General features: G+C 51.3%; 1 protein-coding gene across 2 annotated transcripts; it reads right to left on the bottom strand.

Annotated features, from left to right (window-relative positions):
• Window positions 1-4,856: 4,856 nt before the first annotated feature.
• Window positions 4,857-18,620, bottom strand: KCNE3 (potassium voltage-gated channel subfamily E regulatory subunit 3). 2 transcript variants are annotated; one of them, XM_050932233.1, is made up of 4 exons: window positions 18,584-18,603; window positions 17,071-17,126; window positions 8,394-8,634; window positions 4,857-7,003 (listed from the first exon to the last, which is right to left on the bottom strand). In XM_050932233.1, the coding sequence occupies exons 3-4, from the start codon at window positions 8,405-8,407 to the stop codon at window positions 6,676-6,678; spliced, it is 342 nt and encodes a 113-aa protein (XP_050788190.1). In that variant the 5' UTR covers window positions 8,408-8,634; window positions 17,071-17,126; window positions 18,584-18,603; the 3' UTR covers window positions 4,857-6,675. The 2 variants fall into 2 exon arrangements, with proteins under 2 accessions (XP_050788190.1, XP_050788280.1); XM_050932323.1 differs by lacking the exon at window positions 17,071-17,126 and having other exon boundaries at window positions 18,584-18,620.
• Between the last annotated feature and the right edge of the window lie 3,115 nt (window positions 18,621-21,735).

The raw sequence follows: 21,735 nt of genomic DNA, 5'->3' as shown, positions 1-21,735 counted from the left end.
CCAACTAAAACCTCTCCAGCGCATCCTCAAGGATCTACAACCTATCCTGAAGGATGATCCCTCAGTCTCACAGATTTTGGGAGACAAGCCAGTCCTCACTTACAGACAGCCTCCCAACCTGAAGCAAATACTCACCAGCAACCACACACCACACAACAAAAACACTAACCCAGGAACCTATCCTTACAACAAAGCCCGATGCCAATTCTGTCCACATATCTATTCAAGTGACACCATCATAGGACCTAATCACATCAGCCATGCCATCAAGGGCTCATTCATCTGCACATCTACCAATGTGATATGAGCCAGCAATGCCCCTCTGCCATGTACACTGGCCAAACCGGACAGTCTCTACACAAAAGAATAAATGGACACAAATCAGACATCAAGAATTATAACATTCAAAAAACAGAGAACACTTCAACCTCTCTGGTCACTCAATTACAGACTTAAAAGTTGCAATTCTTCAACAACAACAAAACTTCAAAAACAGACTCCAATGAGAAACTGCAGAACTGGAATTAATTTGCAAATTGGACACTATTAAATTAGGCTTGAATAAAGACTGGGAGTGGATGAGTCATTACACAAACTAAAAACTACTTCCCCATGTTAATTTTTCTGCTACTGTTACTCACACCTTCTTGTCAACTGTTTGAAATGAGCCATCCTGATTATCACAACAAAAGTTTTTTTTCCTCCTCCTGATAATAACCCACCTTAATTGATTAGTCTCGTGAGAGTTGGTATGGCAACACCCATTTTTTCATGTTCTCTGAAAATATTATATATATATCTTCCTACTATATTTTCCACTCCATGCATCTGATGAAGTGGGTTTTAGCCCACAAAAGCTTATGCTCAAATAACTGTTAGTCTCTAAAAGTGCCACAAGGACTCCTCGTTCTTTTTGCTGATAGACTAACACAGCTACCACTCTGAAACCTGCATTGACACAGACGCTTTCTGGCTTGCTTTTGGATCCAAAGCCATCAGCAGCTGAGAGACTCTGTCTTAAAAGGGACACTGTAGAGGAGTGGATTCACCCCTGCGGCGCCTCCTGCTGGTCTGTTCTGGGAATTAGCTCTTCCAGCTCTGGAGCACCCTCTGCAGGCCGGTGATCTGCTTGTCTTCTGGCCCCCGTGTCCCTCCCTGGATCCCGGTGCCCTGTTTACCTGGGGTGCTGCCCCCCGGCAGTAACCCCTTTCAGCCTCAGGGTCTCCCCCTCCCAGGTGAACCTCCATCCTCACCTCACCTCAGTATATGGCTACTGCCAGTCATCATCTAGCCCCACGCCCTGGGGCAGACTGTAGTATCAGCCTACTCATCACTGGCAAGGTTGGGTTTGGACCTGCTGCCTTGGCCTACCCCTAGGCTGCGCTCTGCAACCCCCAGTACCTGTTGGCCTTGTGCTAGGCTGCAGCCTGGGGCTTTCCAGGCTTGAGCTCCCCAGCTCCTCTGCCTTTCCCCAGCCCTGCTTCACTCAGGTACCCTGTGTCCAGCTCCCTGCAGCCAGGCCCTTCTCCCTCTACAGGCAGAGGGAGACTGTTTGGGCTTCTGGCTCACAGCCTCTTACAGGAACCAGCTGGGCCTGATTGGGGCAGGGCCCCAGCTGTTACTGCCTTCCTCAATCAGCCCAGGCTTTCCTTCCCAGCCTCAGCCCTCTCCCAGGGCTGGCTTTAACCTATTCAGGGCAGGAGCAGGGTAACCACCCTGCTACAGACACAATCAACTTCCACCAGAATTTTGATTACTTTCCACTTTAAACTCCTGCTTCCAAAACATCCAGTGATCTGAAAGAGAAAACAACCTATTGTGGCTCCCTTTGGAGCCCTAATAAGATTTTAATTAAGTAATATGGTATGTTTTCGCATTTCTTTTACCCCTTCTACAATATACACTGCATGTTTTGGGGAAAACGCACATTCCTTCCATAGCTTAACTTTTCTAACATTAGCCATGTTAATTTGTACATAAGGTGTAACTGTTTCTTTTGCGCTCACAGAGTTTTTATGTACACTTATCAAAGTGACAGTTTGATTACACAGAGCCACCTTAAGACTCTGTCTGGGGCATGGTCAGTTTTTTTAATTTTAATTTTAAATTTTATTTATTTATTTTTACTACAACTCTTATTTGCTATTTTGTTACTAAAAAACAAATCCAGAATTTTTTTCCCCATTCTCCTGGGTTTGACTGCCCTGCTGCAGCCACAACGTTGGTCTTTTAAAAAGATATTGAACTTATAAAGCAGTAAAGTACCTGAAGGGTTAAATGCTAAATACCAAAGCCAAACACCACTAGTTACCTGTGTATGGCAAAAAGTGTTTCTCAGTTTTGCAACTTTGAAGGAAGGATTCAAATGGATTTTAGTGATAGTATTTAAAAACAAAACCAATTCATCTTAAACCTACAAAACAAGAGTTTTACAACCAGGAGTGTTGATTTAGGTCCTAAACACGCTACACAATACGTTTATACACACATATTCTTTTTTTCTTAGCATACCTTACACTGCTTTAATTTTTACACAGCTGTACATAGATTACATTTGTATACATTTGGGGACAGTTAAGTTCCAATAGAAACCCCTTATGTTCTTTTAGCGAATTTAACTAAATTGTCCATAGTCAAATTATGTAAACCAGATAGTCTCTTTGCCTGGCTAATTTACAGACATTCCTTTGGAAAAGGGCCCATTTCTCCTTCAGAATGGCTGCAAAGAATCCAAGAATCCTCTTTCTATAACACTTTTCCTTTTTAACATTTTTACAATGTTCAACTGCTTAATTCCCTCCAGCCTTTGCAGAGTTCACTTCTGACTCTCTTTCCTTAAATCACTTGCTTAGCTCCCAAACTGACACCTTCATCAACTCAGATTTCACCATTCCAAGTACTGTTCCAGGGATCTGAATTCCCCATGCCTGTACTTACTGCTTCCCTTACTCCTGCCACGATGCCCTCAGGGCTTCCAATCTGTTTTCCTATTTTTTTTTAATTTGTTGCCTGCCAGCTTGTCTGGGCTCGATTCTGCTTTCCTTGCTGAACCATCCCTTTTCATGGACACAGGCTTTGTTCCACTACCAATTTAGCAAGGAGGGTGGGCTCCTCAACTAGCCCCCACCCCTCCTGGTCCCTTTCCTGAAACATTTTTTTTTAAATTGTGAAATCACAACAATATCCAACCCTCCTATATCCTTCAGACTGAAGTCTTACAGAAATCTACTCATTTGCCCACGCTTGTGCTGGGACTTACAAAACACAAAAGGTCTATACCCACTAAAAACTCTGCCTGACAAAGCAGGAGGGGGGAAAGCTAAGCCCCCTACCTTTTGGGCTCGATCCTGCTACGACCGAGGGTATATTCATGTATGCAATTTTTCCCCACAGACGGGTAGGAACGAGGACTCTAATCCTCCCCATTATGGCCTGGCACCTCTACGACCGTGGGTGTATATAGCTAGACAGTTTGTATATATCTTATTTGTATAGTTTTCCCCAACAGATGGGTTGGAGTGAGGACTCTAATCCTCCCCCTATTGCCAGCACTCCTACAACCGGGAGTGTGCACACCTGAGTGATCTATCATTTTATACGGATGGTATAAACTTTTAGCAATATTTAGCAGTACAGTAACTCCTCACTTAAAGTCGTCCCGCTTAATGTTGTTACGTTGCTGATCAATTAGGGAACATGCTCATTTAAAGTTGTGCAATGCTCCACTCTTACGTTGTTTGACTGCCTGCTTTCTCCACAGCTGGCAGCTTCCCTCCGTCCCCCACCAGCGCCCGCCCGCCAGCAGTCCCCGCAGATCAGCACCTTCTCCCTCCTCCCCCCGCCTCCTGCCCGAGGCAATCAGCTGGCTTGCAGCATTCTCGAGGCAGGAGGGAGGGGGAGGAGCGAGGACTCGGCGCGCAGGCTCCCCCTCCCTCCCCTGCCTCCTGAACGCCGCAAGCCAGCTGATTGCCCTGGGCAGGAGGCAAGTGGGAGGGAGGGGGAGCCTGCTCTAAATATTCACTCCTCTCCCCTCCCTCCTGCCTCCTAAATGCTGCAAGCCAGCTGATTGCCCTGGGCAGGAGGAAGGGGGGTGGAGTGAGGACTCGGCGCACAGACTCCCCCTGTCTCCCAAACGCAGCAAGCCAGCTGATTGCCATGGGCAGGAGGGAGGAGCCAGGACTCGGCGTGCCTCCCCCCTCCCTCCTCTGCCTCCCAAACGCAGCAATCAGCTGGTTTGCGGTGTTTAGAAGGGAAGGGGGAGGAGCCAGGACCCAGTGTGTGAAGTAAAGGGGGAGATGGGGAGGGGGAGAAGAGGTGGATCAAGGGTGGGGGCTTCGGGGAAGGGGTGGAGTGGGCGGGCTGAAGGTTGAACCCCTCACCTCTGGTGCTTGCAGAGTAGGGGAAGCTGCCCTGGAACCTAACCTCCTCTATTTACATTAATTCTTATGGGGAAATTGGATTCGCTTAACATCATTTCACTTAAAGTCACATTTTTCAGGAACAGAATTACAGCGTTAAGTGAGAAGTTACTGTATGTTCAACAATCATAGCGCAGGTCTTCCCCCTTTTGCAATTCTCCACCCAAGACTGTTATGCTTAGAAGAAGCCCACGGGATCTTTTTCAGGGGAAACAGCAATACACCGCGTTTATTGAAGATACAACAATCAGCATATGCATTCAATCACACACACATCGCCACACACACACACTGTCTCGCCAGTCGATATTATAGTTACCAGTTTAGAGTCCGGATCAATCTGGTGGCCAGCTAAGTTGATCACAGTTAGGGAGGAGCTAGGTTCTGTCGGTCATGACATGATGTTCCGGGAAGTCTTGGCAGGATGAACTCAAAGTTTCATGGCAAGGCACCCTGTTTACATAGTGGTTTTCCTTTACTGGGACAAATGAGTTTTGCACCATCATGCTGTAATCAATTCTTGTTTGACGAGTGCTTGTTTTCTTAAATTGCCCTGCTTACTTTTTATTTTGGTTTTTTTTTAATGAAGTTTTTTAAGAAGTTATCCCAGACTGGTTTTGATCACAGCTATTTTGTCCCCATTGGTAGGCGCTTGTCTCATTTTTAGAGTTGTTAATCTGCCCTCCTCTGACATTTGAATCGGGGCGTGTTGCAGCCTCCTGGCGCCCTTGCGTCTGTCTCCAGTTCCTTCCTAGAACATCTGGTTCAGCGATGGCCTTCACACTTAGCTCTTAACACCCACATTTCTTATTTACACACAAAACAGAATTAATTTACACAGAACATTTTGAACAGAACCATCAAGTTGCAATGCAAAAGAAAACACTCGGCATTCTTTTACTGATTTTAAAATGCTAAACCTACAACAAAGTGGTGACCTTAAAACATCTGTTACTTCCTTGAAATCAGCCCAGACACAGATTCCAACTGATGGAGCTTTACCAAATGGCTCCTTACGTCATTCCTTTCTGCTATTCAAAAACGGTGGCTGGCAGGATATAGTCAAATCATACACCAATACATTTAATACATGCTATATTATTCTTCTTTATTTTTCATTTTAAATTATACAAAATACAAACATAAAATCCTACTACTACAACTGTATATCATAGGCCCTCTATTGCTAACAAGTCTCTTGCAGCTACAAATGTAGAGGCCTGTGCCTTTGGAACAGGAGGAACTGAGCTCCATCTCTGCTGTCCCTAGGAAGTTCTGAGTAGCCAACAACTGCGCTACATGGCCAAAGATTTATTCAAATGCACAACCATTTACCCAACGCTGGGAAGACAGCTTGGCTCACTGTGGTGTACAGACCCTCTTGGCCCTTAGGACAGAGATCAGTGGGAGCTGCGTGGCACTCAGCCCCTCTCCAGATCAGTCCCACAAAATATTTTCCCTTCTCCTGGATTTGTTTTCTGGCTGCTGCCCTGAGAATGGGAGGCCTCCCTATTCAGAGCCCCATTAGACTCCAGGCTGCACATGCATAGCAAGAGGCAGACAGGATGTGGAGGGACAAATTAAACCATCCAATTGGCTCATCCTCCAGTCATTCATTCTCGGTTCTGTTGACAGAGGCATCTCCACACACCAATGCCGGGTCCCAGCACCAACGTTCTGGACTCTAGGTGGACCACCCAGTCCCCAAACTGTGTCATGGTCTGCCCGAGCCAGGAGCCCACTTGCTGTTGAGCTGCGTGCACTGTGCATCCGGACCTCCGCATTCATTTAGCTACAATCTCATATGGCATCCAACGTCACAATAACGAAGAACTTGCAGCGCTCATATGCATCCTATGCTCCTTTGCATTGGAGCAAAGGATTCTGGGATAGACTTAAGCCTATCCCTGAGCCCTGTGGTGTAAATGGAGATGCTCCTTTGGAGGAGACGGAGGTTGGCGGGAACTTCGCAACTGGTGCAGAGTGAGCCAGGACGGGCCTGCTGGTGAGCCTCCAGAGCTGTCACATGACTATTCTGTGGCCTCTAAGGTCTGGCGCTCTCTCCCTGTTTGCAAGATCATGCCTGCTACTGCTCCTCTGCACTAAATGTGTCCACGTGGCTGTCCCTTAGCAAGACAGAGCCGTGTGTCAGCCCCTCCGAGAAGAATTTGACTGGACCAGGGAAAAGGGTTTCTCCTGCTACAGGAGGCAGACGCCAGTAGCTGTGCATGTCCTTGCAACAGTGTCGCTGCCCTGCTCAGATTATAGACACCCTGTTCTTAATGTATATGTGGTAGGGATCGCTCCGCTTGTCCACCTTCCTGGACTTGGTGTACCCCAGAATCAAACTCCCCACCGTGACGGCAAACAGGATCATCACGAACAAGATGTACATGTAGGAATAGTCGTCCTTGCTGGCTAGCTTGACGTGACTGCCATTTGTCCACCCCATGGCCTGGTCTGGAGGGCACAGGATGGCACCATGAAGCGTTTGGTTCAGGGCCTTCAGCATTGACTGCAGGCTTTGGTACCACGTCTCTGTCAGATTCCTCACCTCCATGTCCTTGCAACTCCCAGGAAACTTTCTGCCAGGATAAAGGGGGAAAAGTGACTTCAGTCAGGTCTCACCAGGCCACCAGTGGGGGCAGGAGGGAGGCACATACACAGTAAAGAAAGACCCACTACAACGAGTCTCAGAACCCGGGTTAACTACCTGGGATTGCGCAGCAGGCCTACATTTGGCAGTGTAGACGTCCGGGCTTGGGCTAGAGCCTGGGCTCTGAAACCTGGAGACAGGGTGGGTCTGACCCGAGTCCGAATGTCTACACTGCTAGTTTTAGCCCTGCAGCACGAGCCTGAGTCAGTTGACTCAGACTCTGACACTTGCGGTTTATTTCGCAACAGTTTGAGGGAGCTTACAAGTCACACAGCATCAGTGCTGCAAGACAGGCCCTGCGGTCACACTGGGTGACAAGCACCAGCATATAACTTGCGCGTATTGCAGATCCCAGATAACGTAACACTGTGATGTCACCTTCTCCCAAAGGGTCCCAAAGTGTAATTCTAATGTATCACCAGCCACAGACACGCAGTGCCACTGAGATGCAGCCACCTCTGGTGCGGAGCACGGCAACCAGACAGCACACAGTGGGGACATTTTGGCCACGTGCATTTTGGAAAACCCCTGTTCTTATGTTGGGAAATCCTGCTCCCTTCTTCTGGGGCTGCTGTGGGCCCTGGCAGCAAGATAATCACAACGGGTCCATTGTAGGGTGGAGGGGGCAGGATTTGTGGAGTCTGCAGAGAAGCTTTGACGTAGGCCATACAGATCAGGGCTGTGCAGGGGATCTCTGTGCATGGTGCACAGGAGGCTGGGGTGCAGGGGGTGGGTAAGTAGAGCCCACTGACAGTAACTGGCTCTTTGGGCCTGGTGGGCCAGGAAGCTAGTAGGGTTCAGCACAGCTGGAAGGATTTTCCCCCAACAAAAGTGCTTCATATCCCTGTCTCCCGCACTGGGCTACACCAAACCTCTGGTAATCCCTCACCACATGGGGGCCTCAGCAGAGGTTCTCCTCGTATTTCTGCTCCCTGCTTTGCACCGCCCCTCTGGTAGCCACCCTGAGGACTTTTCCTCAGCCAAGAGTGACAAGCTACAGATCGGTACCTTCCTTCCCCACCCAGGAGTCTAGCTTTAGCCTGCCTTCTGGAGACCCCTGGAGCAGAGTGCAACACAGAGGAGACCACCCGGCGAGGTCTACACCTCCATCCATGGGGCCCTGTAACTGGGTGATCTACATTGCCGACAACACACCCCCTTCATTGTGCTCCCAGCTGGGAGGGGCACCAGTGGAAGACCCTGGCTAGACAGACGCGCAATCAGCCCCTGTCCACCGTGTGCTGGGGCAGCCAGAGAGCAGTCATCCCTGGGGACCTAACCCCATGTCAGGTAAGCCAGGGTAAATTCTTTGTACTTACACAGTGTCTCCCATCCAAAGAGCAAGACAAAGGGGCCATGTGGTGTTGGCATCCGTCCCGCTGTGGAGATGGACAGGTACAGAGATCCCCAAGGTCGCACAAGAAGTCACAGGCGTCCACAGACAGGCCCTCTTGGGGCAGTCACTCTCAGAGGCCAGAGACTGAGTAGGCCTGCAGCGTGGTAGCCCTCTACCTTCGGCCCATTGGTTGGGTGGGGCGGATGAACTGGTCCCGTCGCTGCCTGTGGACAGACAGAGGATGAGTCTCCAGGGCTGTCGATCAGGCACCTCTCACCGGCATTATCATTCAGTTAAACTAAACATTAAAACAGGAGAGCTCTCTGGGGCAGGTACCCACTGGCGCCCCAGCTTAACCCAGGCCATGTGTGGCTCTCTGCCCCTCTCTAGTGGCTAGGCCACAGATTGCTGATGGTGCCACGGCCATTGAGCTAATGGATTTAATGCAAGCGGTGGAGACTGATGCTCTTCGATTCAGAGCTTCACTCCCAGCAGACAACCTGCCCAGGACACTGACACACGAGGCACCATTCTAATGCAACAAACAAACCACCTGACCAAACCTGGTCTCTCCTTCCCAACATGTCGCTATTTGCTAAGAAAACCAGAACGGATGTAAAAGTCACACTAATTGAACAGTGAATCTGGGGAAAGATGAACCCCTGGCGTGAGTGGAGGTGCGGGGGGTGGAAGTGTGAACACAGGGTCCTTGCAGGAGGGGACTGGTGAGATGCCAGGAGCACCTGGCGCGTGCAATACACTCATCCCACAGCAGCACCAAAGCATGTGTCCCTCTAGATAAACTGCCCCCCAGAAACACTGCAGAGTGGGGCAGCGTTGGGCACTCGAAGCTCAAGCTAGGGAGTTAATCACAGCTAATTGCTAGGGTTTGATCCTCCTTCCAACTGCTGAGTGAGGCCGAACACCCTTGAGTTCCAAGGACTTGTGGAGCATGGAGGACGATCCCAGGATCAAGCCCAATGTACTAACTGGGCCTACAGATGTACCCTAGCTGTGAGTTCAGCTGTAAGGATTGAACGTTCCTACACCAGCACCTCACCTACAGTAATAAATGCTGATGGGGAAAGGTGCAAAGGGAAAGACGCAGACAGGGAAGGAGTCCAAACAAAAAGGCCTGTTGATATCACTCAGGGACTGTGTTAATGCCATGCCCGGTAACCAAGAGAAGGGTTGGACCAAAAATCAATGGACCAAAATAGGTGTGTCAGAAATTAGGTCTAATTGGTGAACAAATTAATGACGGGAAGGGCAGTTGCACCCATCACATCCTTCCTGGGTCCTCAAAAAAACCCAACACTTTTCTGAGGGGAAGGGGAGAATCAAGAGGATGAACCTGGCTGCCAACAACCGCTGGCTGAGTGACCGGAGAACAGGAATGGAGCGAGGTTCCCCATCATGGCTGCCACCCCACCAGCTCCTGGGACCCAGGACCTACCATGACACTGTCAGGCCTTCGTCGTGCTGATTCTCAGCAATGTCCCAATGGGGCCAGGTCAAGAGAAGGACCCAGAAGGACCCAGAGTCAGGCCACATCTACTCTACACAGATCTGTATCGGTATCACTACATCGCTCAGGGATGTGAAAAAATCCACCTCCCTGAGTGACACACTTATATTGACCTAGCTCCTCGTGTAGACAGCACTGTATCGATGTGAGAGCTTCTCCCGCCAACACCCTCCGCCTCTCGGGGCGGTGGATTAACTACGCTGCTGGGAGAAACTCTCTTGTCAGTGTAGGAGCATCTTCACATAAGCGCTACAGCGGCACAGTTGTGCCCTCAGTGCTGCAGTTCTTATTCCAGCCGTGCGGCACAGTGTTCTGGCTGGCCAGGCAGTCGCGTGAGAGCAGTGGGGGCCTGAGCAGCACAGGCCCTTGTGCAGCTGCACAGGTCGCACAGACCCAGGACGGTCACTGCTGCTCTGGTCGAGATTCCCCTCCACCACACAAGGTCTGTGCCGGTCAGCTGATCCGCCCAGGATGGCCTTGCAGTTCAGGGACAGGACTAGGGCTCAGGAGATCTGGCTTCTATTCCCAGCGCTACCACAGAATGTCCCAAAGCAAGTCCTGCAGCCGCTCTCTGACTCAGTTTCCCCATCTGAGACCCAGGGATAACAATACTTCCCTGCCACATAGGGACACAGCGAGGCTTAATTCACTAGTGTTTGGGAAGCGCTTAGAGCTCCATCAGTGGTAGGGCCAAACTGAAGTGTGGTGTAAGCAGGTCTAACTCCATCAGTGCAGAGGCTCCCCCTCTGCATTGCAAGGAGGTAGCTTTGGCAGATTACAGCCTGGGGGGGTTGGGGTTTAAGGCCTCCTTTAACCAGATGAGGAGTGTCACCCACTCACATGGATGCTGCAGCCCTTTGTTACTTCCCAGACAAACGACGGCAGCTGCCCATTGTTCGGCCCTCACCCAGGCCGCAGCAGAACATCGTGATGTGGTTATTAGCACATGGCAACGCCTTCTCTCATTCCCTCGTATCACTGATCCCCCATGTCCCAGCACTCAGGGGTCACAAGAGCCGAGGAACGACTGACAGTGGGGGCTCAGCGCCTGCATTTGATCAGTGACCAGACGAAGGAAGGAACTGCTGAGCCCAGGCAGAGGTGGGACGCAGACAGTAGAGAAAGGGGAGGATGTCATGCAGCCAGGGCTCCTGGTGACTTTACTACTGCGGATCATGTTCCCTCTGCATCCCCTGCCCCAGAGCTCAGCACCAGCTGCACCATGCTTCCAACGTGCATCCATCAGCATCAATGGGAATCTGTCCTTCTCCCAATCTGGCTAACACTTCAGCTCATACCTTACACCCAGACCAGAGACAATAAATAGCTTGGGCTAACCATGCCCTGGCCTTGAAACAGCTGGTCAGCTCCTACTTAAAGGCTGGCTAAAGACATACTCTTGCCAAATGATGAGTGTGGTTCTGGCCTAGTTCTGCTTAGCACGCCAGTTCAGCTTAGCAATAACACAGCAAAGCCTACTGGTTAATTTACTGGCTGAGGTACTGATTAATTTACTGGCTGAGGTACTGGTTAATTTACTGGCTGGGGTAGACAGGCCAGGACAGATATCTGTGTGACCTTGCTAGATAAGAGAATGCTTGTAGAGGCTGGGAAAGAAAAATGCTTACAGACACTTTTTAAAGTAACGTATTCTTTTTTGTGCTAAGCATGAAGTTATCAAGAAGTAACAGTTGTTCTTTGTTTTGTATGCTTGGAACAAATGCTGGGAAGGTACAGTGATGACGCGGCGTAAGTGATGACACGACGGAATAGCTAATAAAAAGCAGTTTGAATTTGTGAAGGGGAGCTGGTTCTGCAGGGAGTGAGATGGGCAGTTCTCTGTTGTATGGCATGCTACAATAAAGAATTTGATAGTGGGATTCTTGCTGGTTGTTGCCTGTCTCTTTGCGGTCGGACAACGAAACCTGAGCTGTCTGGGATAAGCAGGGCCGGCTTTAGGCCGATTCAGCCGATTCCCAGGAATCGGGCCCCGCGCCTAAGAGGGCCCTGCGCCGAGAGCCAGAGCCCCAGCCGGAGCGTGGCAAGCTGCCCCGCAGCCCCGCTCTCCCAGCTGGAGCCCCGGCCGGAGCGCAGCAAGCAGCCCCGCTCTCCCGGCTGGAGCCGCGACTGGAGCGCAGCAAGCTGCCCCGCAGCCCCGCTCTCCCGGCTGGAGCTCCGGGCCCTTTAAATAGCCCCCATAGCCTTGGGATAGCTGCAGCTCCGGGGGCTATTTAAAGGGCCGGGGCTCCAGCTGCCTCTGCCACCCTGTCCTTTAAATAGCCGCCGGAGCCCCGCCGCCCCCATGTATTCTCCAGGGCTCTCGCCGCTATTTAAAAGGTCCGGGGCGGTGTAGAAGCAGGGGAGCCCCGGGCCCTTTAAATAACCTTCAGAGCCCTGGGATAGCGGGACGCTTGGGGGCTATTTAAAGGGCTGGGGCTCCAGCTGCCTCTGCTGCACCCCCTGCCCTGCCCCCAGCCAGCTCTGCCCCCAGCCAGCTCTGCACTCCGTGCCCACAGCCAGCCCCTGCCAAACCCCCTGCCCTGTCTCCAGCCACCCCCTGCCACACACCTCTGTGGCCCTGCCCAAAGCCAGCCAGCCCCCACACACCCCTGCCCGCATCAGCCCTGCACACCTTGCCCACACCCAGCCCCAAACCCCCTGCCCTGTCTCCAGCCAACCCCGCTGCACTCCCCTGCCTGAAGCCAGCCAGTTCTGCACTCCTCTGTCTCCAGCCCTGCCAAACCCTGCTGCATCCCCCTGCGGCCCCGCCTGAAGCCAGCCCACCCTACACCCCTGTCTCCAGCCAGCCCTGCGCCACTTGCCCTGCCTGCAGCCAGATCCTACCTCCAGTCAGCCCCTGCCCTGCCTCCAACCAGCCCCATGTCCACTGCTGCCCTGCAGTTCCCAGGGCAGTAACCCTGCACACCTGTTTCAATAAGGGGGGCAGGGAGCAGCTGGGACCCACACATGTGCACACCCGCAGGGAGTGGCAGGGACCCACACATGTGAAATGGCAGTCATTAATAACCAATCAACAGCATATATGATGCAATGTACATAATATATAATTGTATTAGTTATATAGTTATGGAAAGTAAATAATACATGGAAGAAATGAAAGGCTTTTTTTTACCTTTTTTTTTTTTTTTTTAGTCATCCCTGCCAGGGCCCCGCCGAAAATGTTCAAATTGGGCCCCGCACTTCCTAAAGCTGTGGATCTTGAATTTCCTACTTCATATGAACAGCCATAGTGGGCCAGACCAATGATCTATCTAGCCTAGTGTCTTGCCTCTGACAGTGGCCAGTGCCAGATGCTTCAGAAGGAATGAACAGAACAGGGCAATTATCGAGTGATCCCTTCCCTGTTGTCCAGTCTCAGCTCCTGGCAGTTGGACGTTTAGGGACATCCAGAGCATGGGGTTGTATCCCTGATCATCTTGGCTAATAGCCATTGATGGACCTATCTTCCGGGAACTTCTTTAATTCTTTTTTTAACTCAATTGTACTTTTGGTCTTTACAATGTCCCCTGGAGGGAGGGAAAGGGGCTTTCAGAGGACAGATCTACGAGAGAGTTGTGGGCCTCACTTGACATAAGTTCTAAAACATGGGGAAAGCCTTATTTCTTGGCAGACAGGATTAGGGAGGTAAATGAATCAGCAGGCTGGAAACAGAACGTCTGGACTAGTTAAGATAAGGGGGACACCCAGGAAACCATTTATAATGGACAAGATAATGGATAAGCTAAGCCTGGAACATAAGACGGGGTACAGAGTAAGTTGCGCATGGACAATGCACACTATACAGGGATTGGTTTCTGGAACGCGACCATGCCAATCCCAAAATGTGTGATGCAACATACAGTAAATGCCATATAACGTGTAAATGTATATAAAGGAAGAGATCTGCTGTGTAACTTTGGATGTGTGGTACGCCCTATACACACTCCCTATTCTTGAGTCTCAACAACTCAGCCTAGCTGGGCCGTATGCCAAATAAAGGAACCTGAGTGACACTGGAGTCAAACTGAGTTCTTGGGGAATCGAGGAGAAGAGGTCTCAGGGTAAACCCAACACGGTGGTGCCATGACTCAGATCCGCTTGTCTGGAGCAGGTAACGTATACACCCCTTAGAGTAAGGGTCGTGACCCAGTGTTAAAGGAGATGGCACTGGAAGGGTTTAAACATAAAGTTAGCGCCACACTGGAAAAGTAGGTTAAATCTAAGGGACTCCCCAAAAATATTACAGGGAAACTAGGATTGGGTGAAAAAAGGAACTCCAGAGAGTGGTACTGGAGAGGGAAAAAAAGAATGCATGGCAGAGCACAGCAGAGGTCCTCTGAATGCCATTGAAATGTTCAAAAATTCTCAAAAAGGCCAGAGGAAAAGAATGTCTACTACCTATTTGCATAAATCCGAAGTAAAAAGCAGCCGCCCATCCAAGACTATATTTAGTGAGTACAGCTTTGCGGCAAAGTGTACGAAGTTACAAAACAAGTGCAAAAACCAAACCATAAGCTTACAGCCCCTGAAAAAAAAGTCACTTTCAAAAATAAATCATTTAAAAAACCCTTAAAAGTTAAAAAAGGCTTTTGGACAAATAAACCCTGCTGAGTTGAGAGGGAATTAAACAGCTGGGGGCTGTGAAAACTTATAGACGGATGTAAAGGTGTTAAAGAAGAGAATGCTCGGTTTAATAATGAAACCCAGTTATGGCAGTAAAACTCTGCACAGTCACCTCCGGCAACACCCTTAGTAATAAAACAAATTATGCAACGGGGAGGTCAAGTGGTGGTGACTACTCCTACTATCTGCTCTTCCCCCCGAAACGTCTTTACAGCCATTCTGAAGGAAATGGCCCCTTCCCGATGCATGTGTCTGGCAATAATTAATTGCGCCGGCTGCTGCAGGCAGCGTGATAATCTCATTTGAGTTACTGGACTATAAGTAATTCAGTCAAAATCTCTACAAAGAAAAGAGGGATTTTGATATGGCTTCACTGCTTCCAGGTATACTAGTGAAAATGTAACAAAATCTGACATAACAATGTAATTAAGAGCAGTGCAAAGGGCATTAATCAGCTCAAAGCACAGACTGTAAAAAGGGGAGAAAACACCTAGTCAGCGAAAAAAACGCCACCCATCACAAAAAAATAAATGTAAGCGTAACAGTGAGGTTACTAATGCCGCAAAAAGCTTCACTCGTTCCACTCTGCCAACAACGCCAGCCTCACAGGTTTCTGCTGCCACTGGCTGGAATTATTATTATTTTATTTCTGCTCCTTCAAAACCTTCCTTAAGACCTACCCGCACTGCAATGCCTGTAAGAAGCATATGCGAGTTAATGGTAGATCCAGGAGGAGAACCCAAACTGTGAGTCAAGCAATCTGGGTTCTCCTCCACTACCACTAACCTGATATGGGACCTTGGGCAAGTAACTTCACCTATCCGTGCCTCTAGGACCATCTCTCGCTAAGTGTACATAGCCTGACGCTGTGAGGCTGTTTGGATACTACGGCTCAGTTAGGTGGGTAACTGGGTTGTCAGAGTGTGGAATGTAAGGTGAGGTTAGATGTAACTGTGCAGCTCTAAAATGCTGGACTGGAGCCACGGGTGCGAGGGGTTGTTATGAGAAACTGAATAACGATTGCTACAGAAAATTGGGTGGCTTTCTTGCAAACTCTGATTCTGCAGTGGGAAGAAATACAGGCAGTGCGATCTGTCCTACTTGCATGCCCTGTCCCGTTGCCAGCTCAGTGGATTGCGGCCAGGAAGTCCCACTCTCTTTTAGACAGAGGACTGTAAGCCCAGAGCCCTTGTCATAATATATTTAAAACTTCCCATAAAATTCCAGGGCTGATCCTTCTAGCCTGGACTATGCTGGCAGAAATCAAGCATGGAATTCCCCAGTGTCTCAGCTCCACCGGCAGGAGCAAGGATGGAAGCTATAGTGTAGACAGGGCTCAGGCATTTTTCTCCCTGTATGATGTTTAACACCGCTCAGAGCAGGATTAGACAGCAGAGTGGTTAGGAACAGCTGAGCCCTGCCTAGGGAAGCGCTTTTACCATTATTACCATCTATTGATCTACACCACCAGGGAAATGTGGGGTTTATTTTTGCCAACCCAGAGGCAGCCTCTGTTAAACTCTGCCTCAATGATGACCCCACACCTGTCTTAGAGCTTCACTTCCACAGGAGTTTGACAGAAACACCGGAAACAGCCACATCCTCCCCCGTTCTCCCAGCGGAAACTCAATTTAGCATCTGTCCTCGTACAGTGATTTTCACTCCCCAAACCCCCAATTTAGGAGAGGTGGGTGGACTCGCCCTCCCACTCCCGGGAGATGCTGTCTGTTGCTGATCCCCTTTGATGAACACATTTTATTGGAGGTCCTCAGCACGCAGGCAAGTGGTTCCCGTCCCAGCTCACATGGCTGCTTTCTCCCCTCGGTTCCTTTCCTGTTGGTGTCTAGCCATAGTTCCTTTCCACCACCCTCCTCTGAGCAGAGGGGACCAGCAGGTGGCTCTCTCCCAGATTGCTATTGAGGAGCTAGACCTGGCAGGGACTTGCGACATTTGGATTTTTAACACTCCCAAACATCCCAGGGGTTTGAAAGCTGGGGATTTTGTTTAAGCAACTCGCTAATGCATGTGGTGTCAGGCTTTACATGTACACGAGCATTTAACCATTGAAATACACAGTTCATTTCAAGGGGGAGCAACCCACATGGGGGAGGTAACTGCATAATCACCTTCAGTAACCCCACAAGTCAGTCTTTGTCCCCCTCTTGTGGCTGATTCACAGAAGGGGTTGAAGAGTCTGTGATTTTCTAATCAAGGGTACATCCAGATTGGCATAAAAGGCATCTCTTTAAAGCAAGTTAGCTGACACATTGTAAAATCCTGCTGTGGACAGGACAAGCTGTATTTTAATGCGTGTTAGCTGGAATTGTTAAAATACCTCTTGTTCGGTCCCCAGCACTAGGGTTTGAAAACACGTTGGCTAAATTGCTTTAACCAACATGTTTTGCAAATACACCTTTTATCTGAGCCTAGACAAGCCCTAAGGGATTTAATTCTTTATTCAATTGTTAGAGGCTTATGCTTTTGATACTGAAGGTCTCAACTAACTCACTTGATTGGCCCACGTTGTTTCAAGTCACATATGCCCAATATAGTATTTCCAGTCTCCTGTAACAAAACCATCGTCACGTAGGATTTCCCAGTGCCCATGACGCTGCATGCCACAGCTACTTAGAACTTCACTGTGACATGTGAAAGCCCAGATCCTCCTGCTACCAAAGCACTAGCCCACACTTTGTATTGTTATTTGTATATGATAGTGCCTGGGAGCTCTAGTCATGGATCAGGATGTCATTGTGCTAGGTGCTGTACAAACACCGAACAAAACAGTCCCTGCCCCCAAAAAGCTTAAAGGAGAATCTCCATTAGCTATTAGCAGCATAATGTTTATGACCCAGTTGAGTGGTTCTCACTCCATCCAGTAGAGGGCAGTCCTGCATACACTCTAGACAGGACATTCATCAAGTAACAACTAATAATTATTCAACCAATTCCCCCCTTCAAACTGCGCAGTGCCTGCACACCTAGAGTTACCTCTACCCTGAGAAAAGTCTTCAGTGTAAAAAATACCTCCCCTTGCCCTGCTACTACAAGGGTGGCTAAACAAGGCTTTGCCAAGCTCCCTCAAGAGGACATTCAGAGCCAGCAAGAATGACAATTATTTTTGCCCAAATGTTAAAACTTCTTCGAAGAAGTTAAGCGCCTGAAAAGGTGCTTTTGTTAGGATACGCTCCTCACCCCAGCAACGCTTGTCATCCACACCCACTCTGGCTTTGTATCACCCCAGTTCCAAAGCAAAGGCATTCTCCACAACACACACAGGGCCAGAACGTCTCAATTAGGACAACTCTCCCTCCCCCCAACTCACACATGCCAGGAATGTGTCACCCCTGGGATTCCCCTGAGCAGTTTGGTTCTCCCTGAACCGCCCAGTGCCTCCTGCAGCAAAAGGACAGGGGGCTGGGGCACAGGGATGTGGGGTGGGAGGGACTTGGGGAGAGGGGTGAGCGGGGCAGGTGAGGGACCCTGGGTCAAGGAGTAGGTAGTAAGTGATGTCCGAAGACAGGTGGTAAGGGCTCTTTGGGGGAATGTGCAGGGGGTTTGGACGGTCCCCTGGGACAGGGGATAGAAGCTTCATGGGGAAAGTGCGGGGGTAGTATCAGGGTCTCCTGGGACAGTGGGGGGAATCGGGGATCCTCTGTGGAAGGAGGGAGAGTCAAGTGTCCCCTGAGACACTAGATGGGGGCTCCCTGGGGAAGGTGAATGGAGGGTCGGGGGGGGGGGATCCCGTAGGAAAAGATGAATGGCGGTTTGGGGGTTCCCTGGGGGTGGGGTCAGGGGTCCCCAGCGAACGGGAAGGGGAGCCCTGGGGGGGATCGGGGGCCACTGGGGCAGGGCATGGGGGTCCCTAGGGGGAATTCGGGGGTCTCCCGGGAGCGGCTTCGGGGCTCCCTGGGGAAGACCCGGGGAGGGGATCCTGCGGCACCTCTCGAGCCCCCGGGCCGTGGCAGGGGCAGCGAGCCCTGGCTCCGCGCAGCGCCGTCCCGCTCCCCGCCCGCACTCACCCGCCGCTCGCTCCCCGCCGGCCGCCTGTGCCTGTGGCTGCAGCACGTGGGGCCGCTGCCGCTGCCCCGGTCCCAGCCCCGCCTCGCCCGCCCGCCCAGGCTGGGAGGGGAGCGCAGCGTCCCCCGGCTGCGGCCATCGGCACCGCCAGTCCCGGGGCAGGGCCACCTGCTGCTGCTGCCCCGCACTGCCGCCGGGGGGGAGCCTCTGCCCCTGCTCGGGTCCGCGCTCCTCTCCCCGGGGCGGTGTCCCTGCGCCCTCCAGTACCTCAGCCCAGGGGGCACCCCGGGCCCCACTGGCTCCCTGCCACGTCCCCCTAGGTGAGGGGTCCCGGCTCCCTGCCATTTGCCAGCAGCCCCCGGGCCATGGGTCCCGGCTCCCTGCCACATCCCCTGGGCCTGGGTCCCCGTCTCCCTGCCACATCCCCGGGGTACAGGGTCCCGGCTCCCTGCCACATCCCCTGGGCCTGGGTCCCCGTCTCCCCGCCACATCCCCGGGGTACAGGGTCCCGGCTCCCTGCCACATGCCCTGGGCCTGGGTCCCCGTCTCCCTGCCACATCCCCGGGGTACAGGGTCCCGGCTCCCTGCCACATCCCCTGAGCCTGGGTCCCCGTCTCCCTGCCACATCCCCGGGGTACAGGGTCCCGGCTCCCTGCCACATCCCCTGAGCCTGGGTCCCCGGCTCCCTGCCACATCCCCTGGGCCTGGGTCCCTGGCTCCCTGCCACGTCCCCGGGGTCTGGGTCCCTGGCTCCCTGTCACATCCCCTGGGCCTGGGTCCCTGTCTCCCTGCCACATCCCCGGGGTACAGGGTCCCGGCTCCCTGCCACATCCCCTGGGCCTGGGTCCCTGTCTCCCCGCCACATCCCAGGGGTACAGGGTCCCGGCTCCCTGCCACATCCCCTGGGCCTGGGTCCCCGTCTCCCTGCCACATCCCCGGGGTACAGGGTTCTGGCTCCCTGCCACGTCCCCCGGGTACAGGGTCCCTGTCTCCCTGCCATGTCCCCGGGGTCTGGGTCCCTGGCTCCCTGCCACGTCCCCCAGGTACAGGGTCCCAGCTCCCTGCCACATCCCCTGGGCCTGGGTCCCCGTCTCCCTGCCACGTCCCCTGGCTACAGGGTCTCAGCTCCCTGCCACGTCCCCTGGGCCTGGGTCCCTGTCTCCCTGCCACATCCCCGGGGTACAGGGTTCTGGCTCCCTGCCACGTCCCCCGGGCCTAGCATCCTGGCTCCCTGTCATATGCCCCCAGCCCCACCCCCTGCTTGGCCAGAGTCATCACTAGGACGGATGCAAAAGTCTTGGTGAAGTCAGGAGGCACTGAAAGGGCTGGCCCAGCATTTCCCTCTTCTGTTCTCATAGTCTTTCCTGTTCCTCTTCTCCATGCCAGATCACCCCTTGCTGCTGTCTCCAGCTTCGGCACCCTTTGGCCTAGAGGAGTCTGTGACACCAGTTGCTCTTGGTTCATGGAATTAAATGAGCCCTTTGTGCACTATGGCAGCTGGCAGCCCTGGGAAGTGTGATCCCCAGATAGCAGGGGCAGTGGCCCGGCAGCCTGCCTCTGCTGATCATGGGCCTTGTTCCAAGCTCCACAGATCTCCTTAGCCCCAGTCCATCTGGGTTGAGAGCTGGGTACAGGAGCCATGCTGCATTGGTGGTGTTGGCCTGGGAGCATTCCCACGAAGGGGATGAGAGAACATACAACACATGCCAGATGCTCGTCGTCTTGTTTAACGCACTACGGGAAGGCACTCAGCTACTACGGTGGTGAGCGCAGTTCAGAAGCATTAGAGAATAGAATGCATCTGACGAAGTGGGTATTCACCCACGAAAGCTCATGCTCCAAAACGTCTGTTAGTCTATAAGGTGCCACAGGATTCTTTGCTGCTTTTACAGATCCAGACTAACACGGCTACCCCTCTGATAATAGAAAATAGAATGCGTTTCCCAGCTGATTCTGTTTGATCTTTTGGGTGCCTTTGCTGTGGTGAGTAATGAGGGGTGGTTGGCAAGGGTGTGTGGTCCTTAGCAGGAAGAGGTGAGACAGCTCGGCAGTGGCTTTACTCCTTTTAATATGGAAGGACCCAGGTGGTGATCAAGGGCAACTGATTATCTAAGCCAAGGGCTCTCTTTTGAAGGACACTGTATCGTGCAGTATGTGTATAGTAGGTAAATTAGCAAGGAGATAGGGGTCACGCTATCTGCTGTGTGTTGAGAATAACTTCCCACCCTGCTCTGCCCAGTGCTGCACTGCAAGGCTCATGGGGGAATTACTTTGGGGACTGGACCTAAGGATGGTTATGGGGGACAGTGGCATTGGATCTAAGCTATTTAATCATAGAACTGGAAGGGACCTAGAAGAGGTCATCTAGTCCAGTCCCCTGCACTCAAGGCAGGACTAAGTATTATCTAGACCATCTCTGACAGGTGTTTGTCCAACCCGCTCTTAAAAATCCCTAATGATGGAGTTTCCACAACCTCCCTAGGCAATTTATTCCAGTGCTTAACCATTCTGACAGTTAGGAAGTTTTTTCAAATGTCCAGTAGAAACCATCCTTGCTGCAAATTTAAGTCCATTGCTTCTTGTCCTATCCTCAGAGGTTAAGAAGAACAATTTTTCTCCCTCCTCCTTCTAACAGCCTTTTATGTCTTGAAAACTGTTATCATGTCCCCTCTCAGTCCTCTCTTCTCCAGACTAAACAAACCCAGTTTTTTCAATCTTCCCTCATAGGTCATGTTTTCTAGACCTTTAATGTAATGTTATTCTTTATTCCTTGAATAAGGAATCTTGTAACCCCTCCCCCATCTTGGGAATAGCCTTTCCATTAGCTGTGTTTTATAGACCGAAATAAATAGACACAGTCCCCCTCCTTCCCACTACAGGCTTTGTGCACATGGGTATCAGGGTTTTTCCCATGTGCACTTGGAACTCGATCCTGCAGGCCTGCACCCCAGTGATCCGGTATGAGTGATCCCAATGGACTTTGATGCTGTAAGCAAGGACTGCTGCTGCAGGTTGAGGAACGGAGTATCCAGGACGTTGCATAGGAAGTTCTGTGCACGTAGGAGTTGGCATGCATAACCGTCTGGAGTTTGGGAGAGGATGTCTGAGAGCACCATTATTTAATCTCTTGCTAGAGAATCCAGCATTTCACAAT

The sequence above is a fragment of the Gopherus flavomarginatus genome, chromosome 1 (genome assembly GCF_025201925.1).
Source record: "Gopherus flavomarginatus isolate rGopFla2 chromosome 1, rGopFla2.mat.asm, whole genome shotgun sequence".
Lineage (NCBI taxonomy): Eukaryota > Metazoa > Chordata > Testudines > Testudinidae > Gopherus > Gopherus flavomarginatus.
Note: the sequence above shows the minus strand (reverse complement) of the source record. Positions and strands in the feature narration are given on the sequence as shown.